At 45.6% G+C, this 21,169-nt stretch overlaps 3 protein-coding genes across 4 annotated transcripts; all 3 read right to left on the reverse strand.

Annotated features, from left to right (window-relative positions):
- Window positions 1-1,544: 1,544 nt before the first annotated feature.
- Window positions 1,545-3,878, reverse strand: s100t (S100 calcium binding protein T). 2 transcript variants are annotated; one of them, XM_085473877.1, is made up of 3 exons: window positions 3,011-3,087; window positions 1,984-2,146; window positions 1,545-1,885 (listed from the first exon to the last, which is right to left on the reverse strand). In XM_085473877.1, exons 2-3 carry the CDS (start codon window positions 2,143-2,145, stop codon window positions 1,724-1,726), a joined length of 324 nt encoding a protein of 107 aa, XP_085330003.1. In that variant the 5' UTR covers window position 2,146; window positions 3,011-3,087; the 3' UTR covers window positions 1,545-1,723. The 2 variants fall into 2 exon arrangements, with proteins under 2 accessions (XP_085330003.1, XP_085330004.1); XM_085473878.1 differs by having other exon boundaries at window positions 1,984-3,878.
- Window positions 3,879-4,653: 775 nt separating this feature from the next.
- Window positions 4,654-11,760, reverse strand: LOC146698648 (protein S100-A16). The gene is made up of 3 exons (XM_085473879.1): window positions 11,601-11,760; window positions 5,215-5,336; window positions 4,654-5,104 (listed from the first exon to the last, which is right to left on the reverse strand). The coding sequence occupies exons 2-3, from the start codon at window positions 5,332-5,334 to the stop codon at window positions 4,949-4,951; spliced, it is 276 nt and encodes a 91-aa protein (XP_085330005.1). The 5' UTR covers window positions 5,335-5,336; window positions 11,601-11,760; the 3' UTR covers window positions 4,654-4,948.
- Window positions 11,761-12,692: 932 nt separating this feature from the next.
- LOC146698649 (protein S100-A11-like) lies at window positions 12,693-20,139 on the reverse strand. The gene is made up of 3 exons (XM_085472589.1): window positions 20,119-20,139; window positions 18,937-19,041; window positions 12,693-12,827 (listed from the first exon to the last, which is right to left on the reverse strand). Exons 1-3 carry the CDS (start codon window positions 20,137-20,139, stop codon window positions 12,693-12,695), a joined length of 261 nt encoding a protein of 86 aa, XP_085328715.1.
- Between the last annotated feature and the right edge of the window lie 1,030 nt (window positions 20,140-21,169).

A 21,169-nucleotide genomic window follows, 5' to 3' on the forward strand; every position in this document is an offset into this window, starting at 1 on the left:
AATTAATCTCTGCTGTCCTCTCTCCAGTCCCGCTCTGTTTATCTGGTCTTCCACGGGCGCTCACTTCTGACATTTAGTCCACTTAGAACAACAGCTAACTTCCAGTCATTAGTGCCGTATTCTTTTTGTGGCAGATTTCCACAATCTTCACAGGATCCCTGACAACAAAGACGATGCAAAAGGTCTTTTCAGGCACACATGCAGTCGGGTGGGGGGAATTAAATTTTTAGTAAACAAGAGCAAAATGCCAACAGGAGCAACAATGAAGCAGTCCTGGCAAGGCAATAAGTTGTGCAAAATCACAAGCAGAAAGGGTGAATGCCGAGGAGAAAAAAAAAGCAGGATAGGCAGAGACAAAAGACTCTTGTTATTAGTGCAATGGAAAGGTACGATAAACCTCTGGAAAAAGGCCATCTCCCCAGTCACTGTCATTTGCTACAGGTTTCCTGGCTTTATGCAGTCGTGTGACCAACTCTGCAGCTCAACTCAGTTTTGGACTGGAAGGCGTCTCTTGCTGTGTCTAGGGCGGATGGGATTACCCGCGGGGGTTCCCGGGCAGATCCCGAACAAGTGTGAAAAGCCTATCAGAGACCTGTGAAAACTGTAGGCTGCATGTCTCCACACGGAGAAAGTGCTGCTGTCCACTCTCTTCTCTTTCTCTTTTTGACCTTTCCACTCTCCTTCCTTTCTCTCTCACTTCCTCTCTCATTATGCTCTCCCATCTTTCACCTTCCCCTTCCTGACTCTAAAATCTGCTCCTGTGCACACCTTAACCAGTCCAATAAAGGTTGTAGGTTCAGATTAATCAAAGTATGTCTGCGTGACATGTTTTCACATGAAAGAAGGAAACATTTCCTGGCTTTCTAACACTGATGCTGGCAACTTCCTTTTTTATATGAACAAAAATGCACACACACTCAGTCACACAGTACTTTTTTTTCTCTTAGGAAGCAGGGCTTTTAAACAATAATGTGTTTAAAGCCCTGTCAAGGTCACTCTGGGTTCTGATTATTCTACTGTGAAAACAGGACTGTAGGTAGTTCTTATCTACACATATAAACCTGACATTTTTAGTGCAGAGAACCAGTTTGAATAATTCACACCACAGCAGGAATAACTGTCTCTCATATCTTACGCTTAGCAATACTTAAAGACAGCATCTTAGAATGTGTATTTCGTAAATACCACATAGTATCTCCGGTCTGCATCCATCCACCTCTGGCACAAACTGCTGTACCCATGTGGCAATGCAAATTAGAAGTAATGCACCAAAACCGCTGGATTCAGAGGACCACTTGCTGCCACCTGGTGCTCGTTGTTTGTTCATTCTCGTTCTCTTCTGTAATAATGCATAGCCAACTTGTTTGAGTAAAGGTCACATTTATTTTTTTCGGGGAAGGGGGGCATCCCTTACTTAAATGTGTGACAAGATGCACGAAAAGAGCAGAAAGAGAGATATTCACATATTCAAGAATGACAGCTCTTGAAACACTAAAGATGTTCACTTTGCAGTAATATTACAGTTTGAATGAATTCAAGAGACATTGAAGACAAAACACAACATTTATTTCTCTATTAGAGGTTTGTTTATGTGTGTATCTGTGTGTTTGTGAACTTGAGGTCCATGACAGGATGTCCCAAACGGGCCTTCTCTCTCTCCTTAAGTGCTTCCTCCCTGGAACATGTGGGATTTTTAAGTGGAGACTCTGGGCGAAGGGTGTGTTCACTTCTTCTCTTGCTTGTCATTGTACTCCAGGAAGAAGTCGTTACAGGCCACAGTGAGAGCTCCAACCAAAATGATGAACTCTGTAAAATCTACCTCTCCATCATTGTTGGAATCCAGGTCTCCCATAATCTTATCCACAGCTTCCTTATCCTGGGCATTCTGCACGTATCAAGATACAAAAAAAAGCAATGTCTTTTCTGTACACATAATCTACATTTGCATCTTCTCTTCCTAAGTATGAACATGTGCTTTCTTACCCCCAGATAGCTGCCAAGCTCTTTGGTAAGCATTTCTTTGAGCTCACCCTTGCTCAGTGTATATTTGTCCCCGTCATTTCCAGAGTACTTATGGAAGGTCTGGATCATGAGCTGCATGGCATTCTCCAGGGTGGAAGCATTCTCAGAGTTAGGCAAAGACATTCTGTAGAGGAACAGAAGGGTGGGTTGAAGATACAGTAAGAACAGTTCATGTCAGTACATGTGCTCTGTCAAGCATTGGGGGAAGCATGGAAGTCTAATGCAGAAAAAAATCAGGTGAGAAAAACCTGTCTGTCGTTCTGTTTTGCACTTAAATGTGTTTGCAAATATGCATTCAAGTAAGATGAGTTTTGCACACAGAATTTGGGCAGAAACCTTATCTAGCTTAACAGTTTCTTCATCGTGTCCTGGCCCTGATAAGATTTTGCCACAGATAAAAGGATCCTGCTCTGCCAAGGTTTTTGAACCTCCGGGAGTCCGGACATAGTCAGCAGCAACCGGACATGTGAGCCAGCTGATAAGAGTGAAACTCTAAGCTGGTTAAAAAGCCCATCCACTGGAGAAGATGTATCGGGGACACACAGTGGCAACCTGATCTGGCTTTTACTTTAGCTTTACCGGATAGCAAAAAAAACACCACAAACAGGTGTAGGTCCTACCTTTGTTGAACCTGTATCACCTGTGAACTGTGAAGACTTTTCCTAATTGTCAATCACAGCTTATAGTAGTTTTCACATAGATTTTATTTCCCAAAACAAATCAGCAGGATGTAAAAATGACTAAAAATGCATTTTTGGCATGCTATGTCTTTCCGATGTCTAGTTAACCAGTGAAATTGTTTTTTATAACTTATCAGTGAATCAACTGAAAGTTCTCCCTGTCCTTAGTGCTCTACACGAAGGTACTCGACAAGTGATGAACTAACAGACATGCTCTAGCTGCATCAGCACCAGTATGCAATCATAATTGGGAAAAAAGACAACAGAGAAATGTGGAGACAGTTGAAATCTGTCCCTCTGTTTCTTACCTGAGTGGAGGATTAGTGCTGGCCTGCTGCTCAGGTGCAAAGAGAGGAGGTAAAAGCAACTGTTAAGGAGGATGAGGACTACACCGTCTTAAATACATCCCTTACTCCACCCATCCCACTTACCCCTTCCTCCTCCTTCTCTACCCCCTCCACCTGTTGCCCCTCTCCTCTCTACCTTCTCTGTTTACGCCAGAGACACCTGCTATCCGCTAATTGGACATACACAAGAGCCGGTTGCAGCTACAGAAAGACTTAAGGTAAATTGAGGTATTCACAATAAGTCTACAAGCCAAACCTGCCCTAATGTGCTCAAATGTGTTGAAATAAGAAAACTCACTAAAAAGAGAAGAAGTGCTGGAGAAAAGATCTATTTGTTTCCAAATATTCATACGTTGTCAAAACTCACTCGACCAACTGCGCGCTCCAAGCACAATGGGCTGTTGTGCAGTGACAGTGACATATTGCTTACCGTGTCACAGGTTGCTATTGAAATAGTGGATTACCCTGCTCCTCTGTTGTGCAACCGCTTTGTACTTCATGTCAAAACAAAGGAAAGGCTTGCAGGAAGTGCTTAAAATACTGCTATACCAAGGCAAAGATTAATAACTCAATAGCTTATCCAAAAGCACCTGGTTTCAAGCAGCAAAAACATTGTTAGGTTAATTGTAGGGGTAGGATGTTCACTGGAGGAGGGGGGTGCGGCGGAGGCTCATGCTTGTTATATTATCCGAAGGATCAGAGTAGCACCGATGAATGGAGCCATCGCACCTGGCAGTCATGCAGAGAAATCCCCACACAAAGGAGAACATGACAATGCGAGGACACACACACACACACGAGCACTTTCACAAGCTTGTTCACACCTTTGGCTTCAAAATACACCATACATGCAAAAAAAAAAGCACAAATAAAGACATATTTGAACAGGAACAGAAAAAATTCTTGAAATAGTTCAAGACACACCTTTAAAGCTGCACACCACCCTTGCACAAACCATGTGAAGAAAACCGAGAAGCAAGAACAGAGAACTGGAACAGAAACATACTTTAAATAGTTCGTGTGAGGCATCCACCGGACTTGGAGACATCTGGATAATGGTGAGAGCGAGAGCCAAAGACCATGAAAGTAATTGCGTTTCTGAATGAATGATAGACAGGCTTGTGCTTAAAATTAAACATTAAAGCTTTTCATATGAAGAGATCATGTTTTAAAGTGCAGTGATGGTAAAGCATCTTCTCAATAATGAGTCTTTGGAGCATCATACTGTGCCAGTAAGGGGGGTAGCACGGAGTGTGTGTGCACATTCGTATACACCGAATGTATAGAGTTGCTGAGTGAAGGGTGGTGCACAATAGAAAGTGTAGACTGTATATCAGGATCAGGTTGCAATAAGTGATACATCTAAAGGGTGCTGAGTTTGACTAGTCAGGAATGTCGCAGCTATATTTAGCAAGTGCTGCTGGAAAGGAGCGGGCATGATTCAATTAGTGTCAAATCATGACAGAGAAACTACTGCACTTATAAAGTACTTCCGCACATGTAGAAAGAAAGGAAATGTATATGAGAAAGGGAGGTTCAAAGGTGAAATCTTAAAAGACTGACAAATGTGCAACAGCAGCAACCACAGACCAAAAAAAAAACAATTTAATTTTAATATAAAGCTTTTATTTTGAAAACATTGGTATAAAATGTAGGATTGGTATAAAAAAGACCAGCTCAGAATCCTTCAGTGACAGTGTTACTACATAAAGGTTCATTTGGACAGACATTAAGATCTAGTATAGCCGGTTAACTATCTCAGAGAAAATCATTATGATCTGATGTATACATGGTGGCTGGAATGTTTGGAAATGAAAAAAAAAGACATTTAATAAGCTCAAAAAGAAAAAAACATGGCTGAATGCAGATCCTCTCCAAATACTGCAACTTCAAGAGCATCTACGATGAATCTGGATTGCTTTCAGTCTTGCGCTGACTCATGGAGTTAGCCAAGTAACCTATCAGGGTAAGGTATTCCTCGAAGCTGACCTTTCCATCGCTGTTTTCATCCAGTCCCCTCTGCATCTCCTTAACAGCAGAGGAGTTGCTTGCATCCTGAGTTTAAAAACAATAAAACAAATATTAAAGAGATTAAAGATTACAACTGCTTTTAAATTCATGTTCTAATATACTGGCAGCATGACGGACAACCACAAAACACTTACTTCCATGACACCACTGAGGTTTTTCTCCACCAGTTTCTGGAAAGATTTGCTGTCTAGGTTCTCCTTCCCCCTGGAAGATTTAACAAACGTGGTCACCAACGTCTTAATAGCGGACTCCATATCTGTATAAGAGAGTGAGACAAGGACAAAGCAGAAAAGAGAATTTAGGACAGATAAGGACATATCTTAGAAGACTCTCAGACTCTCAAACACTGTGCCATGAGATACTTTTCCTGTGAACTTTAATAATATCATAATGCAAAAAACTAAACAGAGCATTGAGTGGATGAGACGCTTATTTCATATTGAGCATTTCATGCTTTGTTTGGTTCTGATTGTGAAAAAGAGTAATGTCAGCTGTGAGTTTGTGGAAGGCTTGTGCACAACTATGTGACCTTTAACTCCATACAACCAAATTATAAAGCATATTATGATGTATTTAAATTGACAAACATGTCATTTATAATACCTGATGATTTTAAAAAGGCAAAACCCAGACAGAAAAAAAATCCCCCTAAGACCCTCTTGTCCTCTGTGGGAAGAACAGAAGTGAAGAGGAAATCCTGGGATTTCTTCTGACGCCACATTTGCAATAGTTTGACAAACAGATAACATGTGCTTTCTTTTCAAAATGGTGCAGCTTCCACGTTTTCTAGGGACAAGGGAACTTAAGTGATCATTCATTTATTCATATATTTTTTGCAGATAATATGATAATATTGCTAAAAATCTAATTGTTTCTTCAATGTCAGATTCTTAACTTCACATCAGTGGGATTGCAGAAATGTACAGTATTTTCTAACCCCCTAAAAACAAACCTTTTACTCAGTGTCCTTTGCAGTGGGCAGCAAGACTTACTAACTCCCATTTTTAACCATTTGTCCCATTCAGAAACCAGAGGACCAAGTGAGGCAGGAAGGACTTTACTCATACTTGTAGAAGCGAAGTCAGACTTACAGATGTCAGCGGACGAGGTGGACAAGGTTGAGAAGTTAGGGCGGGAAGGCGAGAGCTCAGAGGACATACCAGCTTCTGAGGAGCCTGAGCTGGGATTAAGTGACCCATGGTCATGACAAGCAATGTGTAATGTGGAAATTTAACAATTTATTCATTTAACAAGCAGGGGCCTCAGTAGCATACGGAAGAACCATACACAGCCACGACAGCCTGGCACCTCCTCCTCATGCTGCTCACAAACTTGGTCCAGCTTGGTCTGGGATGGCATCTCATTCTTCAACCAGCAATTGTCACAAGTCAGCCAGTGTGGTTGTGTTGGACGCTATGGCCCAAACAGCGCGCACAAGCTGATCCCACAAGTGTTTAACGGTGTTGAGGTCAGGGCTGCAGGCAGGTTCTTCCATCGTCTCCACACCCAAATTCTTCAGATAGTCGCTGATAAACCCTGCTCTGTGGGAGCGAGTGTTGTCACGTTCGAGCACAGAGGTCAGTTGCTAAACCTCATCTTGATATCTTTGTATTGCGAGTGCCTCCAACGACGACAATCCATGTTTATCCAGTGAGGGAGATGCTGCCTCACAAAATCACACCTCCTCTACCCTATTGGTGCAGCAATCAGAATGGTTGCTGCACCAGTGATGAAGGATGGTCATATCAGCCTTCCTGGCAGTTCTATGAGACCAGCGACTGGCTGTGTGCTGTCTTTTCTGGATTGTCTGGGTAGAGACCCCTCGGCCATACCGTCCTGCAAACCTTGACTGCAAATCTGTTAAAGGCTGCCTCTGGTTCCTAAGTGCTAATAGGGTGAGGAAATGATCTTCTTATGTAGTAGCCTTCTTGGGACGTCTATTTCGTGGCCTGACTCTGATATAACCTGTTAGATGGAGCTTGGCCTTCAGTTTGGAGATGGCACTGAAGAACAATCCAAATGATACTGCAAATTGGTTTTGTGCAACACCCACTTGAAGTTGTCCTATAGAACAAGCCTAATTCAGATCAGTCAAACATGGCGTGCTTGGAGTAGACACCAGTTGACCGCTGTAGCAAGGCCTGCTAATCACAGACAGTTAGACACTTGATAGCCAGAACTGGAGTACCAAAAGTTCAAAACAAGAGTCAGTAGCAGAACAAGCTATTTGGCATTAGCAGAGAAGATTTGGCAACTTTTTCATGGGCGCAACCCATGTGGTACTATTTAGGGGGAAATGAACAGACTTTAATGGTATAAGATTTCCCAAGAAGCATTGTTACAACAAATAAATAACAGACCAATCCATGACTTGGATCCGGATACACCGAGTCCTTATTATAGCTAATTTAATAAGTTGAGACATATTCTTCAAGACTGGGCAGTCCATTGAAGTAACAAATGAGATTATTCTTTTTCAACATCAGAGGAGAAAATTATGTGAGATTTCTGTTAAACAGCGTGCAGGAAGGCTGCCTCAATCTGCTGAGACCAGTGAAGGTCTGTGCACTGTAGATGAGCTGATGTTTCCTTTCCCACAACTTCAGAGCCCCGCCTTGTTGTCATCTTGCTTGAGCTCAGGCTCCTTAAAAGCCTGAATGTCGTCCTCTGAGCGTTTGCCTTGCTTTTTTAATCAAAAAGTTCAACGATGTGAGGTTTTTTTTTAGTTTTTTTTTTAAAAACAATGTTTATGTGTTCAGTCGTAACTGTTTTAATGTTAAATAAAAAGAACTTTTTTAGCAGAAATGAAACCAATATCATTTCATCACATCATTCTGTCATCACGCAAGACTCCATGTTCATGACAAGGGGCAAACAATTAAACAAAGAAAAACAAAAAATTTAATGAATAACAATTTTTTTTCTTCTTTCAACTACAACACTTAAAATACCTTTAAAAAAATCCTTGTTTGATATTTAGAGTTTTAGAAAATTATTGTTCAAGTGGATTTTGAAAGTGCATTCAAATTGGTTTATGTAAGTGTCAAAAATGTGAGACACACAATTGACGTCAGCACGGAAGGGGAAGAGGGGGAATGGGGAGCGATGAGGGGACCCAGGTTGGATGCTGGTGGAGGTAAACAGAGCAAAAGAGAGGGAGTGAGGGGAGGCTGAAGAGATGGGGAGTCTCTAAAGGTAAACACAATGGGAGCTGTGATCTCTGACGGTGGACATCTGATCCCCAAAAGCGAACAGGAGGCTGCGAGATCAGATTACTGCCTAATGCCCGACTGCAGCAGCACACACTACCGCGCACTGTAGGAACACAAGTACGCACTGAAATATGTCACCCAACTAGTGAGCCAAACACTAACAGATAACCTGAATGCCAACGTCACATCCTGCACTCACTGAGCAAACCAAAAGCAAACCATTTACAATCTCACTGGATGCCAAATCCGGTAGCTCTAATAAATAAAAAACAGCAACATCAACACAGCACACACTGGAAATATGACAGAAAGCTAAAAAACAAAACTCTACTGATCTATTTTAAGCATGCAACTAATTAATTCCATTAGTCTGTTTTTAAAAGCAGGCACAATAATAAAAACAACTATTTAAAATACTGTAATTAATGATGATAAAATAACATTTAGACACTGCAGTTACAGAGTCCCGGCTCACTGTCACACTGTCAGGGTTTTCTGAGACATTTCAACATAGCCGTGCCATTATTAGGAACACTGGTGCTTTCCCCACTGTGACAAATATCTGCTGTGAAAATGTCTGTGGTTTCATATGTGACACAGAGATGATATATATACATATATTTATATATATGCATATATATTCTCAAATGAGCTGGTGGTGCATGCTTTTTATTTAAAATGCAACGCACCAAGAAAAGGCAGGAACTGCTCCCAGCTGCAAAGGATTACAAGTAATTGTGGTAAAAAAAAAAAAAAAAAAGATCTGGGGCCACGTCAGAGCCCTGTACCTCTAACAAATAAACAACTAACAAAAAATAACATGTAAAAAACAACACAAAGAAATAACCATAGTAATTTGACTGAAGTACACAATTACTATGCAGATTAATCAGGGAGATTTTCAGTTATTTTCTGTTGCATGTGCACATTATGTTTCCAAGCACAATTTGACTAACACAGGGGTCTTTTAAGGTCACTCCCATGAAGTTTTCTCTTGTCTCAACAAAGTAGAATTCCAAGGCAATGGCTCGCAGAAAACAAAAGCCCTGAATGAAAGCTGAAGATACTTGAGCAGCATTGATAAGTATCTCAGCAGCGTGGGGGCGAGGTCTTGCTGCAGGATTTCCAGTGTGTATTGGAAACTACCACAAAGCAGCAGTGGACACTGGATGGGTAATAATCATTGGTGCCTGGAGTGATGTTGCTGAGGTAACTTTAGAAGCTGGTAAATCTCCCATCTGACACTGATGTCATGCCTCACCGCTCACACTACTCACCTACTCTGGCCCACACGAGAACACATAGACATACAGAAAGACGGAAAAGCACACACACATATGCAGAAACACACTCATCTAAAGAAGGACAATGCCAATTAGGACTTCTGTTGCATTAACCTAATTACTGGGTGAATGAGAGCAGGCACCCAAACCCTGGATTTTGTTTCATGTCTCCCTGCCATGCCAGCACACACTGACACACACACACACACACAACTCTTTTCAACATTCAAGTTAGCATCTGTCATCAGCCTGCTGCTCATTATTATTTAATACGTTACTATAATTGTCTTAACACCTTCCTAACATCCTCCACAAGTCAAACAGCTCGGGAGCAGGCTGTTTACAGGCCATATATCAAAATGCTCGACAGGCCACAATCCATTAGCATCTCTCCTGAATGTAACAAGATGAGCAGAAAACCAAGAAGGCTCCAGTATGAACCGGAGACATCAGGGCCACAAAAATCCAAAATGAGTAGAAAGGAACATGTGGCAGGGCCGTATTTGTCTGATAAGGGCAGGGAGCGTGTAATGACGACAATCGTGGCTCTTGTACAAGCTCTTAGTGCATACACATTCCAACTCTGAGTGTGGAGATGGTGATTAGAGAGAAGGCAGTTAGTTGTCAAACAGAAGCAATGTGTTTTCTAGTGATTTGTCAGTTGCAAGTGTAATGATTAAATGGAAATTGAAACATCTGATACAGACATTTGAACAGGAATATACTTTTCATATTGTTGGTATGAGGGTTTTTTTTTTAATGACATTTTTTTTGCATTTTACACAGAGTGGTTCAGCAGCTGCTAATGTGCTTGTGAGCATCATGGATTATTACCAGTAAGAGAAGAGAAGAGCTAGATTTTCCTGTTTTAAACATCTTTAGAAGCCTAAAGTTACAAAATCATCCAGCACTCACAAAAGAAAAAAAAAGAAGAATTCAAGTTTTAAACAATAAATATTAAATAAATTAATAATGACAGTTATTTTTTATATCACCGGTGTATTATAACATGCAGCCCATTAAGCTCCCTTAATGGGCTGCATACACACTGTAGCTACATGAACTCCTGAATTAACGGAATAACATGAATATTGAGCAGACCTAGCAAAAGAGAGGGAGGTAATGTGAGGTAATGTGAGGTAATGAGCGCTGAAACTAGATGAGACTTGTCATGTGCAAACCAGTTTTAACCCAGTAAGTCCATCTAACCCACCCCTCACTACTCCACTAAAGAAGGCAAACTGAGAACGCGAAAACCGAGAAAGTTTGAGCATGCTTCCCATCTCAGACCAAACGGATCTCTCTCTTTTTTTTCCGTCTTCTTCTGCGATGGCAACGGACGTGAGCAACCATTGATCCTTGACCAGCTCCACCCTGGTCGTGTTGTTTGCACTAGGTGTGACTGACTCACTTCCCCCGTGAGCATACCTGTCATCGCCCAGGTCGCTATTTCTCCTCTGCTTCATTAACTACACCGGGTCGAAGCCATTCGAGTCTCACTACCGGAGTCTTATCATAACGTTAATAATTCACAGTGATGAGAGCCAAATCTGGCTGTCGTTACAACGGTCACATTATGACTGACTAACGGGGCGATAACAGCCTCGGCGCACACGCCAAAACTAGTAAGCGCCGCGCGTAACGGAGATGTTAGGGGCTTGCCCACGTCGCACATTTACATTTAGCCCTAACTAATCCTCACAATTTGTAGAGTGACCACAGGCAGGAGTGACACACAGCAGATAAATAAGTAAACGCGTCTCGAGACTCCGGTTTCTGTGTAAGTGTAAAGGGATTGGGGTTACATTACCAAGAAGATGAACCCGATCCCTGTGGCCACCAAGCTGGGTAATGACAATAGAGAGGCTGGCAAGTAATAGAAAATTGATGACACGGTGCAGAAAATAAGTTCAAGTTTTAAATTTTTTGTGTTGAGTAGAAAGGTTTGAACTCGCAATTTAAAAAAGAAACAGCTGAATTTATTAATGAAGAGAACTCGTAATGGAGAGAGAAAAAAGCACTCACCTTTGAGAGCGAGAACAAAAGCCTATATAAACTGTCTCAGCAAATGCTCTGCTTCTTTCTTTCAGATCCTCCTCGCAAGGCTTCCTCTAGATTAAGCAGCTACACATATCTTTTCCGTGATTTAACTTCTGACTCAAGCCAGTTTTTTTCACAGTTTTAGGGCGTGTGCCTGGGAGAGGAGGAATGTGGAAAGAGGCGCAGCTTGAGCAACGCAGCAATATTTTCTTAACAAAGATTTCCGTTGTTCCACAAAAGAGTCTAAAAAAGCGTTTTTGATTACAAAAAACTTGCGGCCTTTCTGCTTCTGTTTTATACTCACACCCGCATCTTTGCTATTTTTTTAAATATATACATGTATTATATTATATTGTACTTTTTTTCTGGCACAACACAGTTTCTCTCAACAAGTAGGGACAAGAGCGCGCGCATGTTTTAAGCGCGTGTGTGTTCAAAGTCTTACGAACAGACAGATGCAGTCAAGCCACACCCTGAAAGTGGTTCAAAGAGTGGAAAGATGGAGTTATGTAGCAAAAAAGAAGACCCCCCCCCCCACACACACACACACACACACACACACATACAAAGTAACGAATGAAAGACTGGACAGCAGAGAACACAGAACTATCCTGTTACATTTTATTCAGATTTTTCCCTAAACACCACCTCTGTTGGCGTCCGGAGGGGAGATGATGATTTCCAGGAATTAGGAAGCCAGGAATGCGCACGCACGCACACACACGCACACACGGCTGTAACACACTACATTCCTATTCTGCAGTTTCATCATAGGACTGTGAGCACGCCGGGCTTAAAGCATGTGTGTTTTCGCTGCGGGCTGGGATTTGTTCTAAAACTACCGAAACCGTGTAGTGTTATGTAAAAGTGAAGTGACTGAATCTACCTGAGAGCCTCTTGAAACATGGGAGGTGGAAATGAAACACAAAGTATTGACTAAAAACACATGACTGTGAAACTGAAACGGGCTTTAGGGTGTTTTTCATCTGGCTGAAATCCCGTTTTTTTTAACTACATGGCACACAGGCGACACAGTAACACACAGAACTGCGAAAGAAAGAGTATCCGAGGACACTCTTATTGGCTAAACCTCCCATGCTTGCTCGCAAGTTGCCCAATCAGCTGCCAGAATTCCAAGAAGTTGAGCTCTCCATCATTGTTCTTGTCCAATGAGCTCATACGTTGGTCAATGGCAGCAGGGTCATCAGCTTTCTGCAGGAAAACAGGAAATCACATGTATCCAATATTAAAAAAGAACCGTCTCAGTCCGTGGATAATGCAAAAAATTCGGTTAACACTGGTCATGTGTATGGAGCGAGAGATCAGAGGCAAGCAGAACACACTGGCATGCAAACGAGTTAAAAAAAAAATCATGCTTCATCAGCAGAAGTGGTTTGGCACAGAACTCTATTGACTCTGTCCCCATCTAGTGGTCATTGCGATTATTACAACTATTCAAACAAGAAGAAGCATGTGGAATTTTCCACACTGTGGGTAAAGCAGACCTTTATCCTTCGAACATGTAGAGCACAGACAAGACAGTCTCAACAACGCAATACTTTTTTTTTTGAGGGGGGGACATTTAGTGTGAAACATTAAATGGAGAGTAATATCCTGTCCCAATATGAGATGATGCAACTGCTCATTCATGGCCAAGATCACAGGCAGGAGAGCTGTTAAATGACTCAAAACTCCAGTAAGACTGCAACTGTTGATGAGAGCTCACATAGATGATGACTAACGCTTAATAACATCAGCTTCCCCCTTATGATTAATTTCGTGAGAAACAAAACTCAGTTTGAGTAAATTGAGTCTCCCTGATTATACTGTAACGATGGTTAAGTGTTACTGGACAGTGACATGTTGGTTTTCTCTGCACACTGTTGTTGTTCCTTTAAGATTCATGTTTGGTTGGGCTGCAGGAAGTAGTGAGGGTGGTGTACAGGAAGGGGTGGGGGGACCTGGTTGTTCTGTGTGTGTGCCAGGCTGAAGAGAGGTGTAGTTCGAGAGCGCTTCCCCCTGAGTTAACAACCCGCTGGCTTATGTGCCGAATAAACGGACAAACTGAGACCCCAACCGTCTGGTTCTTGTGAACGTTACATTGGTGTCAGAAGTGAAGAAAGAAAAAAGAACCCCAGAACGCCCGAGACCCTGTTGCCGGCGACGCTTGCCGTTACGAGACGAGGATGTTGCCGGGCAGGATTAAGAAGGAGACGGAGGAGAGGGAGGTTCGTCCGCGCTCGCCCGCCCATGGAGTGAGGGAAACGGCGCTGCGGCTGTCTGCAGAGGCTGGATTTTCTCCAGGTTTGACTAGGCTCGGGAACTGTTCGCACAGCGGCCGCGATTCCGGCGGGAAGGAGTCGACCTCGCTTGGCGCGCCGTCACGTGATGTAAACAAACATGGCGGCGCCCAGCAAGCTGCAGCGAATATAAAAACGCCTAAGTTCAGCGGCAAGACGCCATGGGAAGTGTTTATCGCACAGTTCGAGCTGTTAGCTGTTGCAGCTGGCTGGTCTGAGGAACATAAAGCTCTCCAATTGGCTTTGTGCCTGTGTGAGGATGCAGCTGCATGCCTGCTGCTGCTGACCGAGGAGCAGAGGGGAGATTATAATGCTCTGGTCGGAGCACTTCAGAGGCGCTTCGGGCAGTATAACCAACCAGTGCTGCTGAGGTCGGAGTTCCACAACAGACGCAGATTGCCAGGTGAGCCCCTCCGCATTTTGGCCCATGAAGTCGAGTGCCTTTGCCGGAGGGCGTATGACAGCATGCCACCATCAGTGCAGGCTAGCTCGGGACCAGTTCCTGCAGGCCCTGAGCCCTAAAGAGCTCCGCATGCAAACTCAGCTTGCTCGGCCTGCCACACTCAGTGCCGCCCTGGAGCTAGCGTTGGAGAGGGAGATGCTTGCAGGATCCTCTGGGGGCGCTGACGACGCACACGTGGTGAGGGCTGTGTCAGCACCTGTGGAACAGATGGAGACGCCAGCGGGCCTGTGCAGTTTGGTGCAGACAGCTTCGCTGCAGTCGCCTTCCCCTCGGGCTGGCCCACACCGCCGACCTCAGAGCTGCTGGGGATGTGGACAAGTCGGACACCTCATCAGGCAGTGCCCCAAGCTTGCAGCGGTTCAGGGAAACGCCCACGGGCCCGTGTAGGCGGGAGTACACGGGCCTGGGAGAACGACATCCCCACACCACCGCCACCTCCACCCGGTGCGGCCATCACTGTGGGCTGGACCCAGGTTGGCGGCTTTTGCCATGTTCCAGTGACGATTGCGGGGGTGTCCTGTACGGCCCTGCTGGACACGGGATCCAATGCAACGCTGGTCCGACCCGATATTGTCCCAACCGGAGCTGCTGTACAACCGACTAACGTGCAACTTAAGACTGTGACCGGTGATCTGGCCCCAATGAGAGGGAAGGGAGTGTTCCAGTTCAAGGTGGGGGACCTCGGTGTGTCTTATGCTGCCTGGGTGGCTGACGTGCAGGACGCCTGCATCCTTGGGCTGGATTTTTTACGAGCCATTGGTGGTGTACTGGACTTAGGCAAAGGCCTCCTCGTACTCCCTGATGGGAAGAAGTTGCCTGCTTATTCCTCCCCCGGTCTGCACAGCATCTGCCGCGGCGTCCACCTCCACCGCAGAGACCCCTGCAGACCCGCCAGCAGAACAGCGAGCGGAGGAGGAGGAGGAGAGGCTCTTAGCAGTGAGGAGTATCTGGTCAAAGAACTGTGAGGGGCTGACTCCACAGCAGCAAGAGAGTCTATGGCAGGTACTAAAAGAGTTTAGTGACATTTTTGCCCTGAAAGAAAGTGATGTTGGCTTGACACACTTGGTAGAGCACGTCATTGAGACCGGGGATGCCCAGCCTATTAAAGTGCGCCCCCGCCGCCTGCCCCTGGCTCATCAGGAGGCTGCAGACAGGGAGCTGTGTGAAATGATGAAGGCGGGCATCATAGAACCATCTGATAGCCCGTGGGCCTCCGCGGTGGTGATGGTGCCTAAGAAAAAAAGTCCTAGGATGCGTTTCTGTGTGGACTACAGACCACTCAACAAAGTGACGAAGAAAGACTCTTACCCCCTTCCCAGGATTGATGAGTCCCTCGACTTAGTAGCCGGGTCCTCCTGGTTTTCCACCCTGGACCTGCGGAGTGGCTACTGGCAGGTGCCACTGTCCCCGGAATCCAGACCGAAGACAGCCTTCTGCACTAACAGGGGACTATGGCAGTTCAAAGTCCTGAGTTTTGGCCTTTGCAACGCTCCTGCGACCTTCGAGAGGCTCATGGACAGTGTGCTGGCTGGCGTCCCACGGCAACGGTGTCTGGTTTACCTGGATGATCTTCTAGTGCACGGGAGCTCCTTTGATGCTGCCCTGGATGCCCTGAGACAAGTGTTGGAGAGGGTGGCGGCTGCAGGCCTGAAGCTGCATCCCGACAAGTGCCACTTCATGAGGAGGGAGGTGGAGTTTCTGGGCCACAAGCTGGGTCGTGAGGGCATCAGCACTTTGGAGGAAAAAATTCACACCATTACCGAGTGGCCCACACCAGCAGACCAGAAACAGCTCAAAAGCTTCCTAGGACTGGCGTCTTATTACAGGAGGTTTGTGAAGGGCTTTTCCTCCATAGCCGCACCACTCTTCCACCTGCTGCAGAAGGACCGTGACTTCATCTGGACCCAGGACTGTCAGCAGGCGTTCGACACCCTCCGCAGATCGCTGACAGAGTCCCCAGTCCTTGCCCCCCCTGACCCCGCCCTGCCTTTTGTCCTGGACACTGACGCAAGTAATGTGGGGCTGGGAGCGGTGTTGTCGCAGGTTGGACCGGAAGGGGAGAAGGTGGTGGCGTACTTCAGCCGGGTCCTGAACAGGAGCGAGCGGCGCTACTGTGTCACACGACGAGAGCTGTTGGCTGTGGTGGCGGGGGTGAGACACTTTAAATACTACCTGTGCGGCACAGCATTTGTTGTCAGAACTGATCATGCTGCCCTTCAGTGGCTGATGTCTTTCAGGGAGCCAGAGGGACAGGTGGCTCGCTGGCTGGAGGAGCTCCAAGCCTTCAATTTCACCGTGGAGCACAGAGCAGGGACGCACCATTCTAACGCAGACGCCCTCTCTCGCCGCCCATGTGCTGCAGCTGGCTGCCGTTACTGTGAGAAGCGAGAGGAAATAGAGCGGGAACTCACGACAATAGACGGAGCAGCACAGCTCGCCTGCAGGGTTCTTCTGGTGGTGGATGCAGCGGAGTGGAGGGCACGGCAGGAACAAGACACAGACCTGCTGCCAGTCCTGCAGTGGCTGGAGAAGGGGGAGCAACCCCTTTGGGATGAGGTCACTGGGTTTTCCATCTGTACCAGGGGGCTGTGGGCCAAGTTTGCAGCTCTCAGGCTGAAGGAGGGGGTGTTGGAGCGTGCCTGGAAGGATCCTGCCACGGGGGAGGAGAGGTGGCAGGTTGTGGTGCCAAGGTCGCTGAGGTCAGCTGTGCTGGGAGCCTGCCATGGGAGCACTGGCTATGGCCACTTTGGGGTCTCCAAGACTCTTCGTCGCCTCCGCCAGGGCTATTACTGGGGTCAACAGCGGAGGGATGTGGAGGACTTTTGCCGCAGCTGTGATGCATGTTCCTCACACAAAGGGCCACAAGACCAGTCCCGGGCTCAGCTTCAGCAGCAACCAGCAGGAGCCCCAATGGAGCGAGTAGCTGTGGACGTCATGGGCCCATTTCCTCGCACAGACAGAGGAAACCGCTATGTTCTTGTGGCCATGGACTATTTTACCAAGTGGCCGGAAGCATACGCCATCCCAGATCAGGAGGCTGAGACGGTCGCTGATGTATTAGTGGAGGGGATGTTCAGCCGCTTTGGAACAGCAGAGACCCTCCACAGTGACCAGGGGCGTAACTTTGAGTCCAAGGTATTTGCTGCCATGTGTGAACGCCTTGGGACTAAGAAAACCCGCACCACCCCACTTCACCCCCAAAGCGATGGGCTGGTGGAAAGGTTTAACAGGACGCTGGCCCAGCAGCTAGCCATCCTTACCTCAGAACACCAACGGGACTGGGATTACCATCTTCCCCTTACCCTCATGGCCTACAGGTCGGCAGTGCAGGACTCCACCCAATGTACGCCTGCCCTGCTCATGTTAGGGAGAGAGCTGAGAACTCCTGCAGAGTTGGCTTTTGGGAAACCCCCGGACGCGCCAGAGGCACCACCGGGCCGGGACTACGCAAGGAAGCTGCAGGACCGGCTGGATTCTGCACATTCCTACGCCCGAGAGCAGCTGGCGAAGGCAGGCCTGCGCCAAAAGAGGAATTACGACATCACCACTAAAGGGAGGCACTTCCGTGCTGGGGAGCTGGTGTGGGTCTACAGCCCAAAGAGGAAGAAGGGACGGTGTCCTAAACTGGATAGCAGCTGGGTGGGGCCTTGCAGCGTCCTAGAGCGAGTGGGGGAGGTTGTTTACAGGGTGCAGTTGCCTCCTAGGGGGAGGATAGTAGCGCTGCACAGAGACCGGATGGCCCCCTACAGAGGACAGTCCCTCCCCTCCTTTCCAGAGGGACGTGTACAGAGCGTCCATGACCCTGCTCAGAGGGGCCCCCGACCGGGGCTGCGTTCCCCCCCCTCGGACTCTTCACCCCAAAGCCCCGAAGCTCCGCGTCCTCCTCAGGGGCTCAGGAGGTCAAGGAGGGAACGTAGGCTACCGCCCCGCCTCAGAGACTGTGTCGTTCCCTCGGGGACGAGGAACTTATTGCTGGGGGGGCAGTGTAACGATGGTTAAGTGTTACTGGACAGTGACATGTTGGTTTTCTCTGCACACTGTTGTTGTTCCTTTAAGATTCATGTTTGGTTGGGCTGCAGGAAGTAGTGAGGGTGGTGTACAGGAAGGGGTGGGGGGACCTGGTTGTTCTGTGTGTGTGCCAGGCTGAAGAGAGGTGTAGTTCGAGAGCGCTTCCCCCTGAGTTAACAACCCGCTGGCTTATGTGCCGAACAAACGGACAAACTGAGACCCCAACCGTCTGGTTCTTGTGAACGTTACAATACTTTAATAATGAAACTGCGGGTCTTCAAACTGATATCTAAGTATGGTACTTTGTGTTGCATCTGGTCTTTTTTTCAGCGTAGTCAGCGTACAATAAGTGCTAACAGTTAGTAGCCTGCAGCCTAAATCCGCATATAAACTGTCTGTAAGTACAGAACCAATAGTCAATGCAAAAAAGAAAACAGGCATCTATAGAAATAGAAAATGTAATAGATACTTAAGTAAAGCCACCAACCTGCTGTGACTATTAGATCAATGAATAAGAGGTACAAATGAAACTACTGTGCACTGATTTTACCTTGACGAAGTTAAGGAGCTCTGATGACACCAGTCTGTAAAACTCATCTCTGCTCAGCGTGTCAGAGGAACCATCCCTGCCAGCACAGGCCTTTAATGGTCGACTCTTTTAAAAGCATATACTGAAGTTCAACAGAATTCTAACATTGATTTGGAATAAAAGACAGTGGAAACTCACCAGCTGTGTGTGTGTAGGTATTTGGTGAGTACAAACGTCTTTCTTCTCCTTTTGTACCCTGCTGTTGACGGATTAAGTAGATAAATCATTGGAATTGTTAAAAGTGTAAACCATATTTCCAAAGAAACCACAAATGTTTTTCCATGACACAGCTGTGTTTTCAGATGCACACACAGCTTGTAGCCAATCTTTGAAGAAGGATGGATTACTAGATGCATCATCTCATTCAGGAAAACCACCACAAGACTGAGAAGTGAAGTTAAGCGAGGTTAACATTAACATTCTGCGCTGCCTGTGAACTATTTTTAATCATTTTTGCGGGTCATCCCAGTGCACAGACAGTTTATTTCCTTTGCTTCTTGTGAGTATGAAAATGTGGGCAGAATGCTGTGGAGAGCAAAAAGTAGAGCAGTACATCAGGTATATAATTATACTGTCTGTATATGGAAACTTTTGAATGAGGATGAGAATGAGGCACTTGGGTTTTACCTCATAAAATTTTTTTTTTTAAACTCTAAAGCTCTGACAGGATGTGCACAATTGGCATATTAGGGAGGCAGTTAGCACTAACAAGCACATCGGCTTTATCATCCAAATATCCCCTCTTCTAGTTTTTGTTTCTCTGCTGTATGACGCACACACCCAGACACACACATCTTTATCCCCTTATACTTGAAAAAGCAGTATTTAGTTCTCCTCCTTCCATTCCCTTGGCTGTCATTGGGGAAGGAGAGTGTGGCAACTAACTCAAAATAAATGGCTTAGTGAGGGGGCTGGAAATTGCTTCCCTACACACAGTCTTATAAAAGCATCGGTGCTTACAGTGGGCCAATGCTTCTAGTTGTTTTAAGATTGATATCCTGGGACTGTAGCTGCAGGTGTATCTCTGTCTGAGGACATGTCTTAAAGTTCTAAATTGCTACTTAAGTCTACAACACCAGCATTTGGCCTTGAGGCAAACATCATAGGCCTAAAGGTTTCAAGCTAAATATAAACTTAAATTACTGCCTTGGGGTTGTAGGCCATTCCCAACCAATCAATTTAGGCCCACATGTGTCCACATTTATTATTAAATGAAGTGAATTCAGTAGATTAGTGTCACCAGTTCAGTTTCTGACCAAATTTAAGTAAATACGTTCACAGCCTGTTATTTTGTAAAAGACTGTCCTGAAACATGTTCTCTAGAAAATTGACATGTAGTGGTGAAGCCGACCTTTGACCCTTAGGACATGAAATTTCACAGCTTAATTCATTTATGCAGTAGTTATGCAGTGGTTGGCCTCACAGTAAGAAGGTCCTGTGTTTAAATCCACAGCTATTTTGGGCCCCATGCTGAGCCTGCACAGATTCTCTCCAGCTCCTCTGACTTATTCCAAACCTAGACATGGGGTGAGAGTGCTCGTGGTGGTGCATTCCAGTGTGCTCCTAGTGCCAGTCCCAAGCCAGGATAAATTGGGAGGGTTGTGTCAGGAAGGGCATTCTTTGCCAAATCAAATATCATCAAGAATGAGATTTCCATAGCAGATTGGGTGCAGCTCGGGCTACTAACGATCGCCTCTGGTGCTGTTGGCCAAGAGCATGCCACCGGAAACTATGCTACTGTTGGCTGAAGACAAAGGAAGAAATGTGTATATCAGACAAGGAAATGACTCAGCTGGATAAAGTTAAGAAAAATGGATGGATGGATGGATGGATGGATGTACACAATAGGAAGGGACAATAGATTAAAAATATATATATATCCTAATTTCTTCTCTATTTAAGATTAACTTAAAATAAGCAGGTATAAAGGCTGCTATTTGCTGAAGCAAAGTTAATGAAACAGTTGATGTACAGACAGACTACATTAGGATAAATGTTCACTAAGAAACAACTTCTTGTTCTCAACCTTGTAGAATTGTCTGTATCAGTGTGGCACAGCAACAAAGGCACCCCGAGCTCAATGCATCTAATAAGATGAGTTTGGCAATGTGGTGTGGTTTAATGGCTTGAACAAAGAGGTGGAGCAGGCTGGCACACAGCTACTAATCATGATCCCTCCTTTATAGTCTGTGTG

Source organism: Copadichromis virginalis, linkage group LG11 (genome assembly GCF_057382275.1).
Source record: "Copadichromis virginalis isolate Kocher_CV1m ecotype Utaka linkage group LG11, C_Virginalis_male_GT1.1, whole genome shotgun sequence".
Taxonomy (NCBI): Eukaryota; Metazoa; Chordata; class Actinopteri; order Cichliformes; family Cichlidae; genus Copadichromis; species Copadichromis virginalis.

Excerpts from the sequence above, each read along its gene's own strand:
- s100t (XM_085473878.1), bottom strand. The coding sequence starts at position 2,145 with ATGTCTTTGCCTAACTCTGAGAATGCTTCCACCCTGGAGAATGCCATG. Across the intron at positions 1,886-1,983 it reads AGCTTGGCAGCTATCTGGGG|AATGCCCAGGATAAGGAAGC; the intron begins GTAAGAAAGCAC and ends TGATACGTGCAG.
- LOC146698648 (XM_085473879.1), bottom strand. The coding sequence starts at position 5,334 with ATGGAGTCCGCTATTAAGACGTTGGTGACCACGTTTGTTAAATCTTCC. Across the intron at positions 5,105-5,214 it reads ACCTCAGTGGTGTCATGGAA|GATGCAAGCAACTCCTCTGC; the intron begins GTAAGTGTTTTG and ends TTTTAAACTCAG.
- LOC146698649 (XM_085472589.1), bottom strand. The coding sequence starts at position 20,139 with ATGGCCTACAACCCCAAGGCA. Across the intron at positions 19,042-20,118 it reads TGGCCTACAACCCCAAGGCA|AGTCGACCATTAAAGGCCTG; the intron begins GTAATTTAAGTT and ends TGCTTTTAAAAG. Across the intron at positions 12,828-18,936 it reads AGCTCCTTAACTTCGTCAAG|AAAGCTGATGACCCTGCTGC; the intron begins GTAAAATCAGTG and ends GTTTTCCTGCAG.